Source organism: Macrosteles quadrilineatus, unplaced genomic scaffold (assembly GCF_028750875.1).
Source record: "Macrosteles quadrilineatus isolate MER2022 unplaced genomic scaffold, UCM_ALF_1.0 Scaffold_1__1_contigs__length_201487025, whole genome shotgun sequence".
Classification (NCBI taxonomy): domain Eukaryota; kingdom Metazoa; phylum Arthropoda; class Insecta; order Hemiptera; family Cicadellidae; genus Macrosteles; species Macrosteles quadrilineatus.
Window position 1 is genome coordinate 96011462 of NW_026542594.1, and position 21613 is coordinate 96033074.

General features: G+C 34.6%; 1 protein-coding gene across 4 annotated transcripts in view; it reads left to right on the top strand.

Moving 5' to 3' along the window:
* Window positions 1-21613, top strand: part of LOC128991085 (uncharacterized) — a 346794-nt gene that overhangs the window by 219863 nt on the left and 105318 nt on the right. For all 4 annotated transcript variants that reach the window (XM_054414044.1, XM_054413851.1, XM_054413972.1 and 1 more), the window contains 9 exons: window positions 8750-9076; window positions 10890-11207; window positions 11756-12394; window positions 12663-12968; window positions 14463-14783; window positions 14907-15236; window positions 15838-16155; window positions 17474-18112; window positions 18502-18807. In XM_054414044.1, coding sequence (XP_054270019.1) covers window positions 8750-9076; window positions 10890-11207; window positions 11756-12394; window positions 12663-12968; window positions 14463-14783; window positions 14907-15236; window positions 15838-16155; window positions 17474-18112; window positions 18502-18807 — 3504 coding nt within the window. The remainder of the gene's footprint in view (window positions 1-8749; window positions 9077-10889; window positions 11208-11755; window positions 12395-12662; window positions 12969-14462; window positions 14784-14906; window positions 15237-15837; window positions 16156-17473; window positions 18113-18501; window positions 18808-21613) is intronic.

Consider the following 21613-nt stretch of genomic DNA (forward strand, 5'->3'; position numbering starts at 1 on the left):
ATTCAATAATCAAGCCTTTTGCTACTTATACCAAACTCAATGATTTAACCATCCATATAAGCAAAACATGAGTTTAGAAAGTTATTTTTAGAAAGATTGATTGCAATCACTAGTTGATTATGGAATTGTCTTTATGAATCTATTTCAACTTTTTATTGTTGCTAAACCAAATAATATATAGGCGTATCAGGTGCATCCAAATAGGCGTATCAGGTGCATCCAAATAGGCGTATCAGGTGCATCCAAATAGGCGTATCAGGTGCATCCAAATAGGCGTATCAGGTGCATCCAAATAGGCGTATCAGGTGCATCCAAATAGGCGTATCAGGTGCATTAGTTCAGGAGCTGAGGGGGTTTGAGCATGCATGAAAGTAGTACGCAATGTTATTGCTGATTATTATTATTGAGTAATATGGACTGTGGTGATCAAAATTACGTATGTCGCCTATTTCAAAAGTGGTCGATAAGGTGGGGGGAGGGGGCAAACATGGCATTTTGCACTATGCGTTAAAACGCTGATATTTTGAAAGCGGTAAAAGATAGAACTAATTCTAAACATGTGGACTACAATAATGGTTATTGAGTCCGAGGTCGTGTCTCTATAAATAAACAAGTTATTGTATAAAATATGTAAAAATGGACTTTTCGTGTAGTTTTTTTTACCGAAAGTAGAATTAATTTGTGAGTGTCGCAAAGAAGTAATATCAAATATCTTTGCTGATAGTTGTAATATGGACTGTGGTGATAAAAAATACGCATGTCGCCTACTTTTCAGGTGGTCGAGAACTTAGGGGGAGGGGGGCAAAGATGGCAGAAAGCGCTATGCATTGAAACGACTGTAGCTCGATAACGGTACGAGATAAGACATCGGTTAAAACGTAGTTTTAATTAAAAAAATATGGCCAATAGAAAAGGTTATTGGGTAAAAAGTTGTATCTTAACTAATAAAAAAGTTATAACAATAATAAGTTTAACAAAACCTACATTATACAACTATTTTCTTCAAAAATCATATGGATTGTTGATAGAAAATAGTGTAATTACTTAATTACTCGGCTAAATATTAACCAGATGCATTTTCTTATAAGAAAAAAAAATATTATTACGAATACATATGGCTTAAAATGTAAAACACGGCCTCCAAACTACGTACAATACTTGGGGTTTCGTCGCAATCAAATGCATAAATACAGATTACCACTATAAATCCAATTTTAATTATAATGTTATAGGTTATTACAATATGATTATGTAAGAGATTCTTATTAAATACAGTTATATGAAATAAAAAACATAACTACAAAAGTAAATACCTTATAATAAAAAATAGGTAAATCTCTTCATTCTATCCATAACAATTACACTGGTTGTTCATAATATTATTTGTTGAATTGAAATAGGTACCTAACTTTGGTAAGTTGGTGAAATTTTACTTTAAAATTGCCTAATCCACTAGTAACTAAGAACAAACGTATATAAAAACCAGCCACACACAATTAAGTAAACGTAAGCAACTTAAAATAAAATAAATAACTATTAAAAGTTATAAAATAATGTTTTTAGTATAAATAAAACACAATAAATGTCAGAAGTCTTAAACTGTACAAATACTTTCACAACCCCGAGATCACTGAGTTGGAAGGCAATGATCATTGGGGGGATTAACAGTTGTGCCGATTCAGCAGCACTGCGCAGCAATTATGACGCAACCTATCGGACAAACCCCAAGGCGTTTGGAGGCCGTGTTTTACATTTTAAACCATATGTATTCGTAATAATATATTTTTTTCTTATAAGAAAATGAATCTAGTTAATATTTAGCTGAGTAATTAAGTAATTACACTATTTTTGATCAACTATTCATATGATTTTTGAAGAAAATAGCTGTATAATGTAGATTTTGTTAAACTTATTATTGTTATAACTTTTTTATTAGTTAAGATACAACTTTTTACCCAATAACCTTTTCTATTGGCCATATTTTTTGGATTAAAACTACGTTTTAACCGATGTCTTATCTCGTACCGTTATCGAGCTACAGTCGTTTCAATGCATAGCGAGTTCCGCCATCTTTGCCCCCCTCGCCCTAAGTTCTCGACCACCTGAAAGGTAGGCGACATGCATATTTTTTATCACCACAGTCCATTTTACAACTCTCAGCAAAGATATTTGATATTACTTCTTTGCGACTCTCCTTCTATGCGAAATTCCTTGCATAGGAATAAACAACATTGTGCTGAGATTGTGATTGTATATACACATATATTAAAAATATGATTTTAGTTTTTCTAAATTCAGCCGCCATTTTCCAAAATGACTTTGAAATTTCTTACGGAACATCCTATATTTTATCATGTTTTCGGATAGAACATGCAATTTAATAACTTTTTTATTCTTGACATTTTTTCAATAAACCCACTCGTTTAGGAGTTACAGCCTATGGAAAAATGACTTTTCCGGTGTACATTTAACATCATGTAGCTCCTAAACAAGTAGGTTTATAGCGAAAATGTGAGGAGTAAATAAGTCTTAAAATTGCATCCAAATTCCAAAAAGACCATAAAATTCGTTAAGAATATTAATTCTATTATTTCAAAAATGGCGGCAAACTTGAAAACTGTGTATTTTATGGTCTTAATGGAATGTAGATAGAATTCTAAGACTTATTTACTCTTCACATTTTCGCTCTGAACCTACTGTGGGTGTTCCATAAGAAATTACGGTACTAAGTTGGCCACCATTTTGGAAAATGGCGGCTGAATTTCGAAAAACTGAAATCATATTTTTAACTGCCACGAAAATAAAAAAAAAGATGTGTTCCCCATTTAAAGTTTTCTCTAATTCTTACCGTTTCCGATATCCCAATGGTGGCCTCCTTGAGTTGATCCCCCTGTATATACAGTGTGTAAATTAAGTATTGAAACAAATCTGTATTTTTAAAACCGAAATAGATAGAAACATTCTGTTTGTGGCAATAATTGTTAACAAAGGTTCTGCAATATTTACATCAAAACTATTTTTTTACCCCCCTAACATGGTAGGGGGTAAGGGGTTACTTATTTTTTCAAATAGCAACCCCTATTGAGTTTTGAAGGGTTTGTCAAAAGAAACACAATGACGTAAATCCGGGTTGAATATCTTACCCCTAGCCAAAATGGCGGATATTCCAAAATTGGTGCTTTTTTACAAAAATTTAATTTTGGAATACCCGCCATTTAGGCTAGGGGTGAGATGTCTACCTCGGGTTTGCATCATTGTTTTTCTTTTAACAAACTCTTAAAAATGAGGGGTCACTCAATAGGGGTTGTCATTTGAAAAAAATAAGTCACCCCCTACCCCCTACCCTGTTAGGGGGGTTGAAAAATATTTTGGTGTAATAATTGCGGAACCTTTGTTAACAATTATTGCCACAAACAGAATATTTCTATCTATTTCGGTTTTTAAAATACAGATTTCTTTCCATTATTTGTGAAATTTGTGGTTTTTCACATACAGTAAATACAATTTTGGAATACCTGCCATTTTGGCTAGGGGTGAGATATTCACCTCGGATTTGCGTCATTGTTTTTCTTTTGACAAACCCTTTAAAATGAGGGGTCATTCAATAGGGGTTGCTATTTGAGAAACATGATTCACCCCCTACCCCCTACCATGTTGGGGGGAAAAAATAAATATTTTTTATGTAAAAAAATGCGGATCTTTTGTTAACAATTATTGCCACAAACGGAATATTTCTATCTATTTCGGTTTAAAAAATACAGATTTGTTTCAATATTTAATTTACACACTGTATAAAAAGAAACAAAAACATGATAAAAAGAGATACCGGTAGTCTTTGCGCTAGGGGAATCAACTTCTTCCCCAAACCATGATGACCCCCAAACACTTGGAACAAGAACAACCCTCCTACCCCGTACTGACATAGCCAAATAGGTAATGTCTATGTAAAGACTATTTAGAATCAATCAATCAATCAATCAATCAATCAAATATTCTTTATTCATGTTTAGACAATATGTCTTAAATAGCGTCATTAAACTAACATAAAGAAAAAATTATAAACTAAATAATTAAAGTAATTCATTACAAAGGATCTATATAGTAAAACTAAAAAACGAGTGTTATTACTTAAACAAATTATAAAATCGATTACGTCAGAGTAAAACTAGTTAGTATCTGGAATTCAAATGAACGTTTCGAAATTACTATTTAAAAATTCGTTGATAGAATAAAATGGGTTTCTTATCAATAAGTCTTTTAGTTGGCTTTTGAATCTGTTTGTATTATTTTCTTTTTTAAGTGAAATGGGTAATTTTTGAAGAAATTTTATTCCTGTATATGAAGGTTTTTTGGTGTAGAATTCTAAATTATGTCTAGGAAGGTTAATTTGAAAGCGTGTGTTATATTTACTTGCAGAGGATAATAAATGAAATTGTTTTGCAAAAACAATTGTCTCATAAATATACAAACTGTAAACTGTTAACACACCCAATTCAGGAAAGATATTTTTAACTGAATCTGTTCTTTTTAATTTTATGAATAGCATCAAAGTATACCAGTCTTACTAAGTATTTAATTTCATGAAGGTTAATTTGAAAGCGTGTGTTATATTTACTTGCAGAGGATAATAAATGAAATTGTTTTGCAAAAACAATTGTCTCATAAATATACAAACAAACTGTAAACTGATAACACACCAAATTCAGGAAAGATATTTTTAACTGAATCTGTTCTTTTTAATTTCATGATCACTCTAATAGCTTTTTCCTGTTTTATAAGTATTCTATCCAAATTTCTCAAATCAAATTTCTTTGTCAACAGTTTTAAATATTTCACAATCGATACTTTATTTAATAAACTGTATGGGTATATGACATTCAGAATGCATTTGTTTTGATACTGATTTCAGTAAATAATTTGTTTGCAGCGACATCTATAAAGTTATTGAACTTCATTTTAAATGGGACACAACAAATTTTCTACTAACATTAACTCCATAATTAATATTAACAAACATATCAATTTCAAGGTTGGTATTAAAGTTAATTTAATTGACCGTCTTAGCTGATTAAAGAATTTTATTCTGTATAGAAAACATCCTATGTAAAATGAAGTTCAAAGCTGGTTCATTTTTTATACAGAATTTTCAGAATTATTTGTCTTTAATTGTTTTTACAAACGACAGTGTTTTATTGTCTAGGCAATATTATTCTTTAGTTGTTCTAAAAACTAAACATGTTGTTCTTTTGTCTGGTTAAAGCAAAAATTTACAAAATTAGTTTCAATATGATTCATAAAGATTGTAATCAACCTAGGATATTTATTTTGAAATTGGTAATTAGTGTATTTTTAACTTTTAATTGTAAACTTATTATGCGTGAATTTTGTTTCAGTAGGCTACACATTTTTTTTTAAATTTTTTTTTAAATTTGAAGTTGTCTAAGAATATATCTTAGGGATTAAAAAAATATTATGAATCATTACAAAATGTAGGCCTAAACGTCTAATAATTATTCAAAAAATTAGAGCTTATTCATTAGCCTATACTGATTTTATTTTAGCTGGAAAAAGATTTATTTTTTATGGTAGTGATGTTTTTTTTAAGAAGAAATTTTTAAAATCATTATAATAGTACAACAAACAAACCCCCCTAGCATAGGACAAATTTCTACAACCAATAAACATATTATCTCAAAATCATTTTAAAATTAAGGTATTATTGATTGATGTGTCGTCTTGTAGCATGATGCATGTGTGTTTGTGTTTGCAATAATTGTCTCTTTGTATGTATTTTTCAACTTCAATGAGCGTAAAGCAGCTTGTGATTGGTATGAGGGACTACAGTTGTTTAGAAAATGTCTAGCCTGTTGTTTCTCCTCTTTGTCTAGAAAATTTTGTTGATACAGTTGATGTTGTTGTCACCTTTTAAAATATTTTAAGTCATCGTAATGGGAATTTGTTGTAATATGATTAATTTATTTATTCACAGGTATTACTTTAGTTTATAACTTCCCAGGTATTTTAGAATACATTTGTATGTATTTTTAGTTTATTACGGTACATAAGGAGAAAATAATTATTTTTATTATCACTTGAATAATTTGATTATGCTATAACCTTTTCTTTGATGACTTTGTAATTAATTTAAGCTTATTTGTAGGATGATTTTGAGCAATCAAGGTTAAGTTGAAGGTGAAGTTAAGGTTTGGCCTTATTTATGTTTACGAATACCAACTAAAATATTAAATAACATTGTTTTAATTCAAACATATTTTATCGATTTTTTAAAATTTGATCTGAAGTGTTTTGCTCAAAGTGTAGATAGTAGGCTACCATTATATATAGTCAATGCTAATATTTATTATTTATAATATTTATGAACGGTTCGATATCAACAGTTATATTTTTTATATTTCAGTTTTAGTGTTAGTAATACTATTTTCAGCAGATAACCTAGCATAGGTACCTATTTTATTTAAATATTACAAATTTTACACTATATATTAAAACCTGTTCTGTCTTATACCTACGTTTGGAATATTTTTATATAGTGCTTTGGGTTTATCTTGTTGTTAACGATTTGTAAACCATGTTACCATTATTTTGCCATTCATAAACTTCCTGTGTGTAGTTTATATGTAAATTTACATTTTTTTTTGCTTGATTGTATGTGTATTTTTGTATTACCTATTTATACATGTTAAGTGAGTTACATTATCAGATATCTCTAGAATCAATTACATAAAAAATAACCAACACAACACCTTTTTCACACTGATAAAGAAAAACTAAATAAACATTTTTACCGACTAGTAATCTTTTTTATAACCTAATGTAAATATTTTCTCTTAATAGTATAGCGTTTTATCGAGAGAAGGTATCATGAAATCTAAAAAATAGATGCAGCTTGAGCTTGTTCAAAACAGAGGTACTCAGGACTCTTCATAAAACAATGTACTTTAAAACTATGCTATATTTTAATTACTACTTAATAATGGTTTTATAACTTTGAAATTCAAAATTGAGGACACAAACTGTAGTGTAATCAAAGCAGTGACTATACATTTTTCTATGTGGCATAGAATAAGTTATAGGCCTATCTGTCTGTTTAAAAAAATCATCTTGATTTAAATTCATATTTAAAAATGGCGGCCATTTTAAGCTTTTAAACGTAAATTACAAAACAATGGTTGATTGTATGAAAAAATGTCAAGGACACTTTTATTTAGCATTTTTTATTTCCTATCAAAGCTTCCTATCAATTTTTAGCTGTAAAATATCGAAACCTGACTAGCTTAACCTTATTCTACCCCATTTTACAACTAAAAATCATAATACAGTATTTCAGCTATTTCTTATTCCATCTTTTTGAACTTGGTATCGTTTGATAGGAATTAAAATTACTAAATTGCTAAATAAAAGTCTTATTCTTGACATTATTTTATAAAATCAGCCTTGTTTAGTAATACAAGTTTAAAAAATTAAAATGGCCGCCATTTTGGAGTTTTAAGTTGAATCAAGATAAATTTTTTTCGAATATGTGTCTCTTCTACCTTAACATACATACCAAGTTTGATAATGATCGGTTGAAAAAATTCAACGATAAAAATGTTTATGTAAAAGATTTTGAATATCTGGTTAACAAAGCAGTTTTGGAAAACATGTTATTCTTTATTTTCTCTTTATTTTGACCCAAGGAATAACTACGTAAATTATGTCCCCACCTTTTTTGAACACCCTGTATATCATATAGTAAAAAAAAACACTTTACATTATAATAAACTATTATAAACTAAATAAAATCAACCAGCATTTTAAACTGTTAAGCTATGAAATATATAATCAAAAACTATCATCGTTAAGGTCTTTGTTTTAGACCTACATATTATATTATTTTATATGCGGCTTTGCTTAAATCGGTTTACCCGAACTAATAAACCAAAGTAGATTGTTTTCATGATGGGCGATAAAAATAGAAATATAATTAATCTGGGCGATTTGTTATAATAGGCCTACTGTTCCAAAATGATTTAAATGTTTAAAGTAGGTTTGACAATAGTCAAAGGTTGAACCATGAAACACATGTGATTATTTGTTGATAACCATCCAACATCATATCAGGTTCAGCAAACCAATTCCCAATATATTATGTAAATATTAAAATTATTGAGATTTCCATTCTATTCTACTCTTTATAGGTTTTTCATAATTAATTGATTAATATGTTTTCAATACTTTGTACTATCTAACTTACGCTAAGTGTTACTTTTGATTAGAGTTATAGGCCTATTATATTATTGTTTGATAAGCAACGTTACCTAGATCAACAACAGTGTATGTCATTTTAAAATTATGTATGTATTAAACAGTGTATCATGTCAATTAAAAATGTTTGGATACAATTGCAATAATTACTAAAAAGTGTTTGGATATTCATAAATCTGTTTTATTTTTAATTTTATATATTTTTTTCATTTCAATCACCATGGCATATTATAACTGTAAGCATTAATCATTGCTGTTGATAGTTATTCACCTGTCAATCATTTTGTGATGAAACTTTTCCACATACAGTACCAGTAAAAAGCACATTGTTTACCTAAATGTATGAAATACCAATACAAAAATGAAAAGTATTCACACTGGATTCTGAAAGTGAGTTGGTAATGCTTCCTAATCTCAAGCTGACCCGGTTGAGGTACTAACCCCCAAGAGAGCAGTGTAGACGTGTTGTTGTGCCTGGTTCTAGCCTCCCCTGTAGCCGAGAGTGTGACTCCATGCTTCCCTTCCCCCTGCGGTGCCAACGCTGTGTGTCGAGAACTGAACGGAGCTGGAGCGTGCGCTTGCCTCCCTGAACACTTCGGCAACCCTTACGAGGGTTGTAGACCGGAGTGTACAGTCAACCCTGACTGTTCCTCTGACAAGGCGTGTGTGCGCAACAAGTGTCAAGACCCATGTCCTGGGACTTGCGGCCAGAACGCAGAGTGCAGAGTGATCAACCATGTGCCCATGTGCATCTGCCTCCCCGGCTTTGTTGGAGAGCCTTTTAGGTTCTGTCGACCACAACCAGTTCATCGTAAGCATTTATCATTACACTACCTAATTTTAGCTTCTATGCATTTTTCTGTGCACTGTAATAAACAAGAGATTGTTTGCTTTGTTCAGTTCACATTTCATTTTTAGAGAAGAATTTTTAATTTGCCTTATTATTTATTTACTCACATATACCCGGTAATGCTTTTCTTGTTTTATATTGTATTTAAAGCCAATCAATCATGAAGTAATGTGTTCTTTAAACCTTAACTAAAAGTCACGCTAGCAACAAAACAATAAAAAATACTCGGTATCAGCATTCTGACACATACTTTCTCCCATTAGCTTGTCAACAACCTTTGGGCCTAGGCCTAATTATGATATATTATAGGGTAAAATCACAAAAGTTGCATTAACTTTTGAACCTTAATGTTTACGGAAATTGGTTTGTACCATTTTGTTAAGAATTTAAAGGACCATAACATACTAATTTTAATCAAAACAGATTTTTTTCCAAAATCCGATCTTTTTGTTATTTTATGGGTTTTTAATGGGAAAATTACATAAGTTACAATAATTTTTTAACCATAATTTTTACAGGAATGGGATTTGTACCATCTTTTGCAGAATTAAAAGGACTACTAAATTTTTATGAAAATTGTTTGGGCCATTTTTGAGAAAATCAGATTTTTCTGATATTTTAGGGGTTTTAATGGGAAAATCACCATTAAAATCAAAATTTAAGAAATAAGGAAAACGCCTGGAGATACCATGGATTAGTGCCTACATACCAAATTTCACCAAAATAGGACCACAGGTGTAGTTTGTGGCTCTGTACACATCCACACATACAGACAGACACACACACACACACACAGAGAGAGATAGACGGAGTACATCACTCTTCCAATTCTTTTCTTTATTTATTATTATTATTAGACCCAAAACGGATATATCCACTCAAAATTCAAACTCGAAAATTCTATTGAAAACAATACTTTTTCCATATACTATGTTATAGGGGGAGTAAGTAATATTGTTATTATAATGAATTAAGATTCAAAATATTTTATAGTAGACCTAATCGTAATAGAAAAGGCTCATAGTGTTATTTTCAAGTAAGATTAAATTGCTACATAAATGTTGTTTTTTGATAGTTACGATTTGGGTATTACAGTGTTAAAATAATAAACTTTGCTTGCTTGATATTGGGCTTGATTTATATTACAACATCATCATGGAGCTTAACACGTCCGCTACCGATCGCTACATCTATGTGATGCTGCGGCCATTGTCACGAACCGAGGTATACATTGTAATATACACATCTAGACCGGGTGTCACTTCGTTCACAGTACACACAGACCACGGGCCGGTGATGTGGTAAAGTAAAAAACGGTTTTGCCAACTATCATATGACGTCACTAATCATCATATCCACAGACAACTGCAGACAATTCTGAGCCTTCAAATAGACCAGGACAAGGATATAGGCTTTTTAATAACATTGGTACACCGACACAAATATGCAATGTCAGTCTATTTTAATGTGACCAACCATCACATTTATGTGACGGCAGTCTATGAGTAGAAACTGGCCGTCACATATGTGCGTCGCTGGTCTGTATGAATAAAAGATTTAGTACTATTGCAGTAGCGAATGTGTTAACTGTTAACCATAAACAATTTAGACCAATGTGAAAGGTGAAAAGTGACCTTAAATCAACCTGATAATATTCCTTTCAAAGGCATTTCTTTTGTTTCAAATTCTGTATTTGTACTTATATTGAATCAGGGTTTATTAGAATTGACTTAAATAAATGTTAAATATTAATAACTTTGATATTTTTTCACAGCTGTCCAAGCAGAGCCAGTGAACCCTTGTGTGCCATCACCATGTGGACCCAACAGTCAATGCCGGGAAGTTAATGGACAAGCTGTGTGCTCGTGTCTGCCAACATACATAGGCCAGCCTCCAGGCTGCAGACCAGAGTGTGTTGTGAGCAGTGAGTGTCCGACCAACAGAGCCTGTGTAAACCAGAAATGTGTGGACCCTTGTCCTGGCACTTGTGGACAGAACGCCAGGTGTCAAGTCATCAACCACAGTCCCATCTGCAGCTGCAACTCTGGCTTCACTGGAGATCCTTTCTCAAGATGTTTCCCTACTCCACCACGTAAGTAAAATATTAAAGCACCTGAAAATTCACCTTTTTTACTCCTGTAAAAACTACAGAACATATATTTTCCTCATACAAATGCTACCAAAACCCCTTTTTAAACCACTCCAATTTGGCTTTATCATTAAAGGGACTTGTAAGTTCGTTTTTTATTGTTTTTAACTCATACTAAAATACTTGAATACTTTTAGCTGAAATAGCGACCATACGGAGGTAGGTATTTTAAGCCAAGTATGAATGGAGATGACTATAGAATAAGTGGCCCAATCTTGTAGTCTTGTTAGTGACTAAGGCCGATATGTTCCTTAGACAGAACTGTTAATTAACAGCCCATACAGCCAATGACATCTAAGGGACCTACATTTTATAGTGGGATCCAAAACACACTTTTGCGTTGACATTTAGGAATTGGTCTAATTTTCAGTATAGTATTGAGGATAGTGGTAGTACTCACTCACTAGTGCGGGCGGTAATCAAAACAAGGGAGTATTGCATCCAAAGATCATGTAAATATCTCGTTTACAAATTTTCAATGATTATTGCAGCTCCACCTCCACCAGCTGATCCAATCATCAGAGACCCTTGTGTACCATCACCTTGTGGTCCATTCTCTCAGTGCAGAGACATTGGAGGAACACCATCCTGCTCTTGCCTGCCTACATACATTGGATCTCCACCAAACTGTAGACCAGAGTGTACCATCAACCAAGACTGTCCCAGCAACCAAGCCTGTATGAGAGAGAAGTGCCGAGACCCGTGTCCAGGGTCTTGTGGAGCTGGAGCCCAGTGTAGTGTCATCAACCACACTCCGATCTGCACTTGTCCTGAGGGATTCACAGGAGATCCGTTTACCAATTGCTTCCCCAAACCTCCTGAACCACCTCCAACTCAAGCCAGTGATCCATGCAATCCATCTCCATGTGGTCCAAATGCTCAGTGTGCTGATGGAATCTGTACCTGTCTGCCTGAATTCCAAGGAGACCCATACTCTGGTTGTAGACCAGAATGTGTCCTCAACACTGATTGTCCAAGAGATCGAGCCTGCATCCGTAACAAGTGTCAAGATCCTTGTCCTGGAACTTGTGGCCAGAATGCTGTGTGTCAAGTGATAAACCACATTCCAATGTGCAGCTGTCCTCCTGGCATGAGTGGAAATGCATTTGTAGACTGTCGACCAATGCAAGGTAAATTATATTCAGTTATTTTATTTTAATGTTTTATTTTTATTAATGTTATACTCATTTAAAGTCAATATATACATTACAAAGTTGTTCAATTCATTCAGCTTATGGCATAAAGAAACTTAAGTCTTTATCTTGGTAAATGTAAGGTTTTTTTTAATATGAATTCTAAACCTTTTGGTATTAGGGTATTTCTGAACTAATAAACCTTGAAAATTATTATAACAGAAATTTGTATTTACATTAACTTAACCAAATTGCATTTCTGCAGCTCCTGTTGTGACACAGCCATGCAACCCATCACCTTGTGGACCCAACAGTCAGTGCAGAGAAGTGAACGGACAAGCTGTGTGTTCCTGTGTGCCCGGCTACATAGGCAGTCCTCCCACCTGCAGGCCTGAATGTGTGGTCAACTCAGACTGTCCTCTCAACCAAGCCTGCTCCAACCAGAAGTGTAGAGATCCTTGTCCAGGAACTTGTGGTGTTGGTGCCAGATGTCAAGTCATTAACCACAACCCCATCTGCAGCTGTCCCACTGGCTTTACTGGGGATCCGTTCATAAGATGCCAACCTATCCGTAAGTTGATTTGGTAAACATTGGTTGGGAAATATAAATACCCACTCGATCTCCATAAACTATTTGAGTGATATTACAGACTTCGCTGTCCAGTATATTACTAAATCAAATGTATTTTATTTAACATAGCAGAATTATTTATTTATCTAACTTTTTTTCTATATTGTCAATCGTTATTTTTATAGCTTTATAATTTTATCTTATTTACTATTATCTAGCAACCCATTTAATCAGCAGCAATTCATAATTTTTTTTGTTTACTACTGCAGTCGGCTAACTTCTTGATATGATAGTTTTATAACAAAACTTCTGTGTTTTTAATCTCAATTACTAAAAGTCTTATACAGCATAAATACTTAAATACCAAAATTAGAGTGAAAAAAAACATTCCACTCCATGGTAGGCCTACATATACCCCAGGTATTGCTAGAAAGGTGACTTGCATATTATGGTTCATGAATTTGTTGTGCTGCTCTAATTGTAAGATTTATTGTTGTTAGTTGTTTACAGTCATGGCAAAATATGAAAACAGCACACCCCTGTAATTTTTGGTTAGCAATCAATATTCTTACATTTGTTGTTTTATTCAATTTTTTTATTCTTTCATTTTTAATTTATTTAAATACAAAAATTAAGTTTTACAAATCAGTGTCTAACAAGCTGCAAAATCCTCACAAGGCTTGTCCTGCAGCTAACTATGGATGACAAAATTTATATTTCTTCTAAAGTCCAAAAGTCCATCAGTCAGCAGATTCATCTTCAATATTAATTTATCAAACTATGTGAATTTTAACCACAGATAAGATTATAAAGTAGTAAATAATAAAAATTAATAATGACAAAAAATAAATAAAATGTTGTATGGCATTTACAAATTTATACAAAAGTACATATAACAATATGCAAACTATAGAAACATAAATAATATAACAACATTATTTACTATAACAAGCAAACTTGTATAGTAAAAAAGTTGTACTATAAGTTTTACCCAGACTCCAGTCGCTCGGGAGGAGCGAGCTGGTCTAGTGGTTAGAGCGTGGGACTTCAGTCCCTGAGGTCCTGGGTTCAAATCCCGCCTAATCACCAATGGATTTTATCTAAGTGATAATGCTGCAACCCCTAGGTCTAGCCTGAAGTAATGTGAAAAACAATCCCAGGCTCGAGCCTAGCATCTTAGGGCAAAAAATAAAAATATTACAAGCAAACACTTAAGAAACTAGTAGCCTAATTACTTTTTCAATTTTCTTTTTAACAATGCATCTAATTTAAAATTTGACAATTATTCCGGTAACTCATTTAACAGGTATCAAAAAGGTATAAAAAAAACATCTTGTTCTCTTTGTGTTTATTCACAAAAATAATAATTATTGTACATTTCTTGATTTTATGGTTAGAGAAATAACCTCTATCGAAACATTTAGTTAAACTTACGTATACAGCAGCTTAGTTGTTCATAACACATTTATAAAGTAACAGGAATTGTTTTTCCAGCTCCACCCCAGCAGTCTCCACCAACAGACCCTTGTATACCTTCACCATGTGGTCCAAACTCACAGTGCCGAGTGTCTGGAGACAGTCCGTCATGTTCATGTCTGCCAGAGTTCATCGGAACACCTCCCAACTGTCGCCCTGAGTGTGTCAGCAACAGTGAATGTGCCTCCAACCTGGCCTGTATCAACCAGAAGTGCAGAGATCCTTGTCCTGGCACTTGTGGAGCCAATGCTATGTGCAGAGTTGTCAGCCATACTCCACAGTGTGTCTGTATTGTTGGCTACATAGGAGACCCTTTCACACAATGCATTTTGCAACAAGGTAAATGCAATAAATTAACTCATTATTAAGTTTATAATTATATTAATAATGTATCTGGGGTATTGATTGAAAAATATTTAAAGACTTCAAAAATTCAAGTATGATTCTTTCTTCTGGTTACAGCTGAACCAATCCAAGAAGTAGCAACACCTTGTACTCCTTCGCCTTGTGGATCAAACGCTCAATGCAGAGAACAGAACGGTGCTGGAGCCTGCACTTGTCTGCCAGATTACATCGGCAACCCTTACGAAGGCTGTCGACCTGAGTGTACCTTGAACACTGACTGTGCCTCCAACAGAGCTTGTATCCGCAACAAATGTCAGGACCCTTGCCCTGGAACTTGTGGACAGAACGCCGACTGTCAGGTTGTCAACCACTTGCCATTGTGCACCTGTCGTCCTGGTTTCACTGGGGATCCGTTCCGCTTCTGCAATGTCATTCCACCTCAAGCTGGTAAGTTGGGAACTTAAGAAACATAATATTTCCACAAAATATATGAATGTTATTGGGACAGTCAATCATGCATTTTATAAAAAGTAATAATATTATCACAATGTTTTATTGTTGAACCCTGTCTGCAATTTGGATTGATTAATGTTAAACAACAATTTACTATTTAGAGTAAGATTTGATTTCTGAATTGAATTATATTTGTAGCAAACTTGATCTGTTAAAATAAGCTAATAAGTCTTCCCGACTGCTCGAAAATGGTGCACATAAAACACATTTAAAAAAATCCAAAATTAAAAAAGTTTATTTTTTCAGTTGAATGGCGAGTATAGGTCGCTGGGCGTCATCCGACTGCTCTAATGGTAAACTATACTCGTCAAAAAATGGGGAAAAAATTTGACCTCAAAGGGTTAAAAGTGCAAAATATTGTTTAACATAACAATATTTATCATGAGATCTCATTTACTTACAGAGAATAATGTTGTGACAATGAAAATGTAAAGAACCTATACAAAGAAATTTTAGAAGCCAGGTCATTTAAATATTAAAACTCTGAAATCACAGTGTTTTGTTTTATCATACTATCATTGATATTTTTTCACAGCTGTCCAAGCAGAGCCAGTGAACCCTTGTGCGCCTTCACCATGTGGACCCAACAGTCAATGCAGGGAAGTGAATGGACAAGCTGTGTGCTCGTGTCTGCCATCATACATAGGCCAGCCTCCAGGCTGCAGACCAGAGTGTGTTGTGAGCAGTGAGTGTCCGACCAACAGAGCCTGTGTCAACCAGAAATGCGTAGACCCTTGTCCTGGCACTTGTGGACAGAACGCCAGGTGTCAAGTCATCAACCACAGTCCCATCTGCAGCTGCAACTCTGGCTTCACTGGAGATCCTTTCTCAAGATGTTTCCCTATTCCACCACGTTAGTATTGCAATGACAGAATGCTGAATTTGGTTATCGTTTTATATTTGTTTTTTGGAAATTTCTAAACCTTCTATTTTTGTTGTGCAACTATGAATGTGGGAACAATTTTTAAGCATCATATTTTGATACTACAGTATTGGTACATTTGCTAAAATATTATATTTGTACAGGGTGTTTTTCTTAAAACAGAACCCAAATTACAAGGAACATAAGGCACTTAACGACAAAACAAGCTAACATTTTGTCATCCCTGTATTTTTGGTTTCATCGCCAATCAACTGATATGCAATGTTGCATAGTTATCTTAGTCTACATGTAATTGAGAATTTTTTTTTTAGTAACAACTTTGCGTTTTGCAAAAAAACACCCTGTACCAACTAGTTTAATAAACACGGTCGGTATTAAAGTAATTGTTGCAAGTAAGGATTGTTTGTAAAATAAGCATAGTCTAATGAGCTAATTCTTGGCATTTTTAAGAAATAGTACATCGCACAATTAAGACAAATAGTGAGACGGCTTATGGTTGTTATATTCTGTATTTTATTATTATTATTTGTTTTACCTGTGCATCTTCCATTTAGAATGGCTCATTGGCACAGTCTTAGGAATTTTATAAAGAAGGTATAAGTAACAGATGAATGTGTAATGGGTATATTACCTTCTATAGAGGAAACATTAAATGGTGCACTTAAGTGGTGTATAGCACTAGTGGCTGGTATCTAGTCCAACACCTTCGCTTCTCCTAACCCCCCCCCCCCCCACAATCCTTTTCCCCTTCACCATCATGTACTTCAACACTCATGCTGGAGAAAGAACCTGTGCCTAGTGCGATTGAAACTTCCACACTGAGCTTGTCGCTATTATTTACTCGATACAAATTATAATGCCCTAGCCAGTATGTACACGCTGGCACAATTTACCAGAGCCAAAAGCGCAAAGTCGTCCCATAAACAAGTTTCCTCTGTAACTCCTCTGTGCAACTTTTTTTCTGACTGAAAGCATCCACATCTATATTTAGATTGATCATTTATAGTAGATAATCAAATACAGTTATGTACAAATATATACAGACAAAAAATATCATCAATACATCTCTCACAATTATATCAAAGATCTCTTGATTAGTTGGTGAGCACAGAAATGTGTAGTTAAAACATGAAAAAATACATTAATGTAAAATCACAACAGCCTACATATAATGTGTTGTACTTTTTTAAATTGAACGTATTTGTTAAGTTGATTCAAAAGCTGGAAACAGTTTTAAAACACATAAATTGCCAACATATTAGCTAATTACTTACTAATTAATTTGCAGCACCACCTCCACAGTTTACACCAGCCTATGTCAACCCGTGTGTCCCATCACCTTGTGGCCCATTCTCTCAGTGCAGAGATATTGGAGGAACACCATCCTGCTCTTGCCTGCCTACATACATTGGATCTCCACCAAACTGTAGACCAGAGTGTACCATCAACCAAGACTGTCCCAGCAACCAAGCCTGTATGAGAGAGAAGTGCCGAGACCCGTGTCCAGGGTCTTGTGGAGCTGGAGCCCAGTGTAGTGTCATCAACCACACTCCGATCTGCACTTGTCCTGAGGGATTCACAGGAGATCCGTTTACCAATTGCTTCCCCAAACCTCCTGAACCACCTCCAACTCAAGCCAGTGATCCATGCAATCCATCTCCATGTGGTCCAAATGCTCAGTGTGCTGATGGAATCTGTACCTGTCTGCCTGAATTCCAAGGAGACCCATACTCTGGTTGTAGACCAGAATGTGTCCTCAACACTGATTGTCCAAGAGATCGAGCCTGCATCCGTAACAAGTGTCAAGATCCTTGTCCTGGAACTTGTGGCCAGAATGCTGTGTGTCAAGTGATAAACCACATTCCAATGTGCAGCTGTCCGCCTGGAATGAGTGGAAATTCATTTGTAGACTGTCGGCCAATGCAAGGTAGATTATTTTCAGTTATTATTTTTATTTTTTATTTTAATTAATGTTATACTCATTTAAAGTCAATATACATTACCTAGAAGGAAAGGGATGACTTCTATAAGGACAATTTTATTTATGATGAAGCACCTGTACATACATCCTGTAATATTCTGTACGTTTTGTGCCAATAAATATCATTCATTCATTACAAAGCTGTTCAATTCATTTAGCTCAGCTTATGGCCTAAAGAGACTTAAGTCTTTATATTGGTGTATGTATGGTAATTTTTTTTTTAAATATGAATTCTCAATCTTTTGGTATTAGAGTATTGCTTAACTAATACACCTCAAAATTACTATCACAGAAATTTGTATTTACATTAACTTAACCGACTTGCATTTCTGTAGCTCCTGTTGTGACACAGCCATGCAACCCATCACCTTGTGGACCCAACAGTCAGTGCAGAGAAGTGAACGGACAAGCTGTGTGTTCCTGTGTGCCCGGCTACATAGGTAGTCCTCCCACCTGCAGGCCTGAATGTGTGGTCAACTCAGACTGTCCTCTCAACCAAGCCTGCTCCAACCAGAAGTGTAGAGATCCTTGTCCAGGAACTTGTGGTGTTGGTGCCAGATGTCAAGTCATTAACCACAACCCCATCTGCAGCTGTCCCACTGGCTTTACTGGGGATCCGTTTATAAGATGCCAACCTATCCGTAAGTGGATTTGGTGAATAGAGAAATAAAACAATACAAGAGGTTCTACCCGCGGATTCACGGGTGTACAATTCAGAAGCCACAATTTAATTAATTTCGACTTTATATTTCATATAAAGTGACCAAGTTCAAGAAATTCTCATCTGAAGGAATGTTAAAAACAGTAGGACCTTCTTACCTTACGTCCTGAGGGGGCCGACGTGGGTACAGTTTGGCCGAAAATTCTGTGCACGCGGACGGGTGGCTACTATCTGAGTTAAAACATACACTATAATGGCAGTGCTGACAAAAATGTTTGAACAAAAGTACCCCCGCCGACCCCCTCACCTAGAACCCAACCACATCTTGTCGCGCGCACAGAAACTTTGGCCGAACTATACGGTTGTACCTGAACTTGCCGCTCTCTTTCACGACCCAACCTCTTGAACGAACAACAGACATGTTTTTTAATCTCATATGCATCGTCTTTCAAACATCTTAAAGCATTTACTTGTATCAAACAGCCATAAATAGCATCAGTGTTCATTTACCGCACCTCTTTAAACATAAAAGTAAATAATGATATAAGTAAACAAAAATGTAAATAAACAAACTATTGTTAATTTCATTGACCAGCTGTTTTGATAGATTAGTCGAATAACGTTAACTTATAAAACGTGTAAGGTGTCCTTTGGAAATCCTATCCTTTGGAAATCGGCCTGTGGGGCAGAGCCCTAAGAGAATTCGTCCATTCCAATACTTTTCGGCATATCTACACACTCTGAGCTTCATTTTGGTGTGCCATATGCCTATAATTTTATTTGGTTAATGGCCCTAACCATTTACATAAAATTTGATTGTATCACTTTAATAATATAATAGATGTGTCTGTGTAGCTGAGTGGTTATAATGTCTGGGTAGCTGAGTGGTTATAATGCTGGGTAGCTGAGTGGTTATAATGTCTGGGTAGCTGAGTGGTTATAATGCTGGGTAGCTTAGTGGTTATAATGTCTGGGTAGCTGAGTGGTTATAATGCTGGGTAGCTGAGTGGTTATAATGTCTGGGTAGCTGAGTGGTTATAATGTCTGGGTAGCTTAGTGGTTATAATGTCTGGGTAGCTGAGTGGTTATAATGCTGGGTAGCTGAGTGGTTATAATGTCTGGGTAGCTGAGTGGTTATAATGTCTGGGTAGCTGAGTGGTTATAATGTCTGGGTAGCTTAGTGGTTATAATGTCTGGGTAGCTGAGTGGTTATAATGTCTGGGTAGCTTATTGGTTATAATGTCTGGGTAGCTGAGTGGTTATAATGCTCACCTTGAAATCTGGAGGTCGCTGGTTCAGTACCAAGCAAGATTGTTTCCACACCCAGATGCCATTTGTTATCGGGCTATAAATTAATCATGTTATCTTACAAAAAGGTTGATAGTAATAAGACCAGGGTTCAACTTCACATTACAAATGTAAAAAATGCCTATGCTGTAGAAAACAAACAAACACACAAAATAAAAAAATAAAAACCCCTAATATCTGTATATGATTGATTTATTATATAATAACTAGAGGCTGTCCAGTCGTCGAAAACTCGACCATAAATACGTAATGTACAGACTTCTATATTTTCACCCCACGCTGTAAATAAAACATGTGAATTGGAATTTCTTCCAGTTGTTTCTATTTTGTTGTTATTTTGTCACCAGCATGGCAACCCATAAGGTCCATATTATTTTTATTTTTTTGTGCTTATTTTTTAGCACATCTACAGGAAACTTTTCTAACAGTATGCGTAGATTTTACCTGCGACACACACAAGCAGAGAAAAAAGGTATTGGTGATTTTTCGTTTGCAATCTGGGTGACGTCAGCATATGACGGGAATAGCACACCTATGCATTTTCCTTCCACCATGACTTGAACCTCATTGGTCCGTTACCTGTGTTGTTATGAGAAAACTATGCTGTTATGAGAAACTTTTAAATTCTAAGAACTGAACTGAAACGGCTATTTTAATAAACAGTCGTAGGTAAATGTATTAAAATGAGAATCCAAATATATCGAGTTTTAAAACTGTTTCCGGTAAACATTTGTTTGATCATTCACACAACAAATTCAGCAGTATCTGATGGTTCAAAATAGTTTTTCCTACAGTCACCCGACAAAGTTGGCTTCCTTGTACTGTTTATAGTACAGAAAGCTGCTAATTGCTGCATATTTATACTTTGCCGTACGGTTTATACTTTGCCGTACGGTTTATACTTTGCCGCACATCAGGATTCCAACGAAACAACACAAAACAGCGTGGTTTTATTATGCACGTAATCCGTGTACGCTTGGAAATAGGTTGGCAACACTTAAAGATAAAAATACTATGAGCAGCTGATTGACTATTATAACTACGATTTAACCTGTCATTTCGTGTTTATAGTTTCGGTATTTCTGAACTTTCTGGACTTTTCTTTTAAACGTTTTTAAAACATTCCTACGATCTTAATAAACAAGAAAATACCTTTAAAGTATTTTTTTAGGCGCGGAAACCACTTCAAATTAGAAAAACATACGGAACTATATTCTCAAAACGCGGAGCACATTTCTTGCCGAGGAAAAATAGCGGAGTGATACGGACCGCGGGTACTACTTTCTCTAGGGCACCATTTGTGTCGCCAGCTGAACCTAAAAACGTGTTGTAGTGTTTGAAAGACTAATTATTTATATGCTTTATAGTGACTGTAGGAAAAATATAATGTGTAACACGAGTGAAAAAGGCCTTTGCTGCACTCGAGATCATTCCGCACGAGCCGCAGGCGAGTGCGTAAACATTGCTGTCGTGTGCAG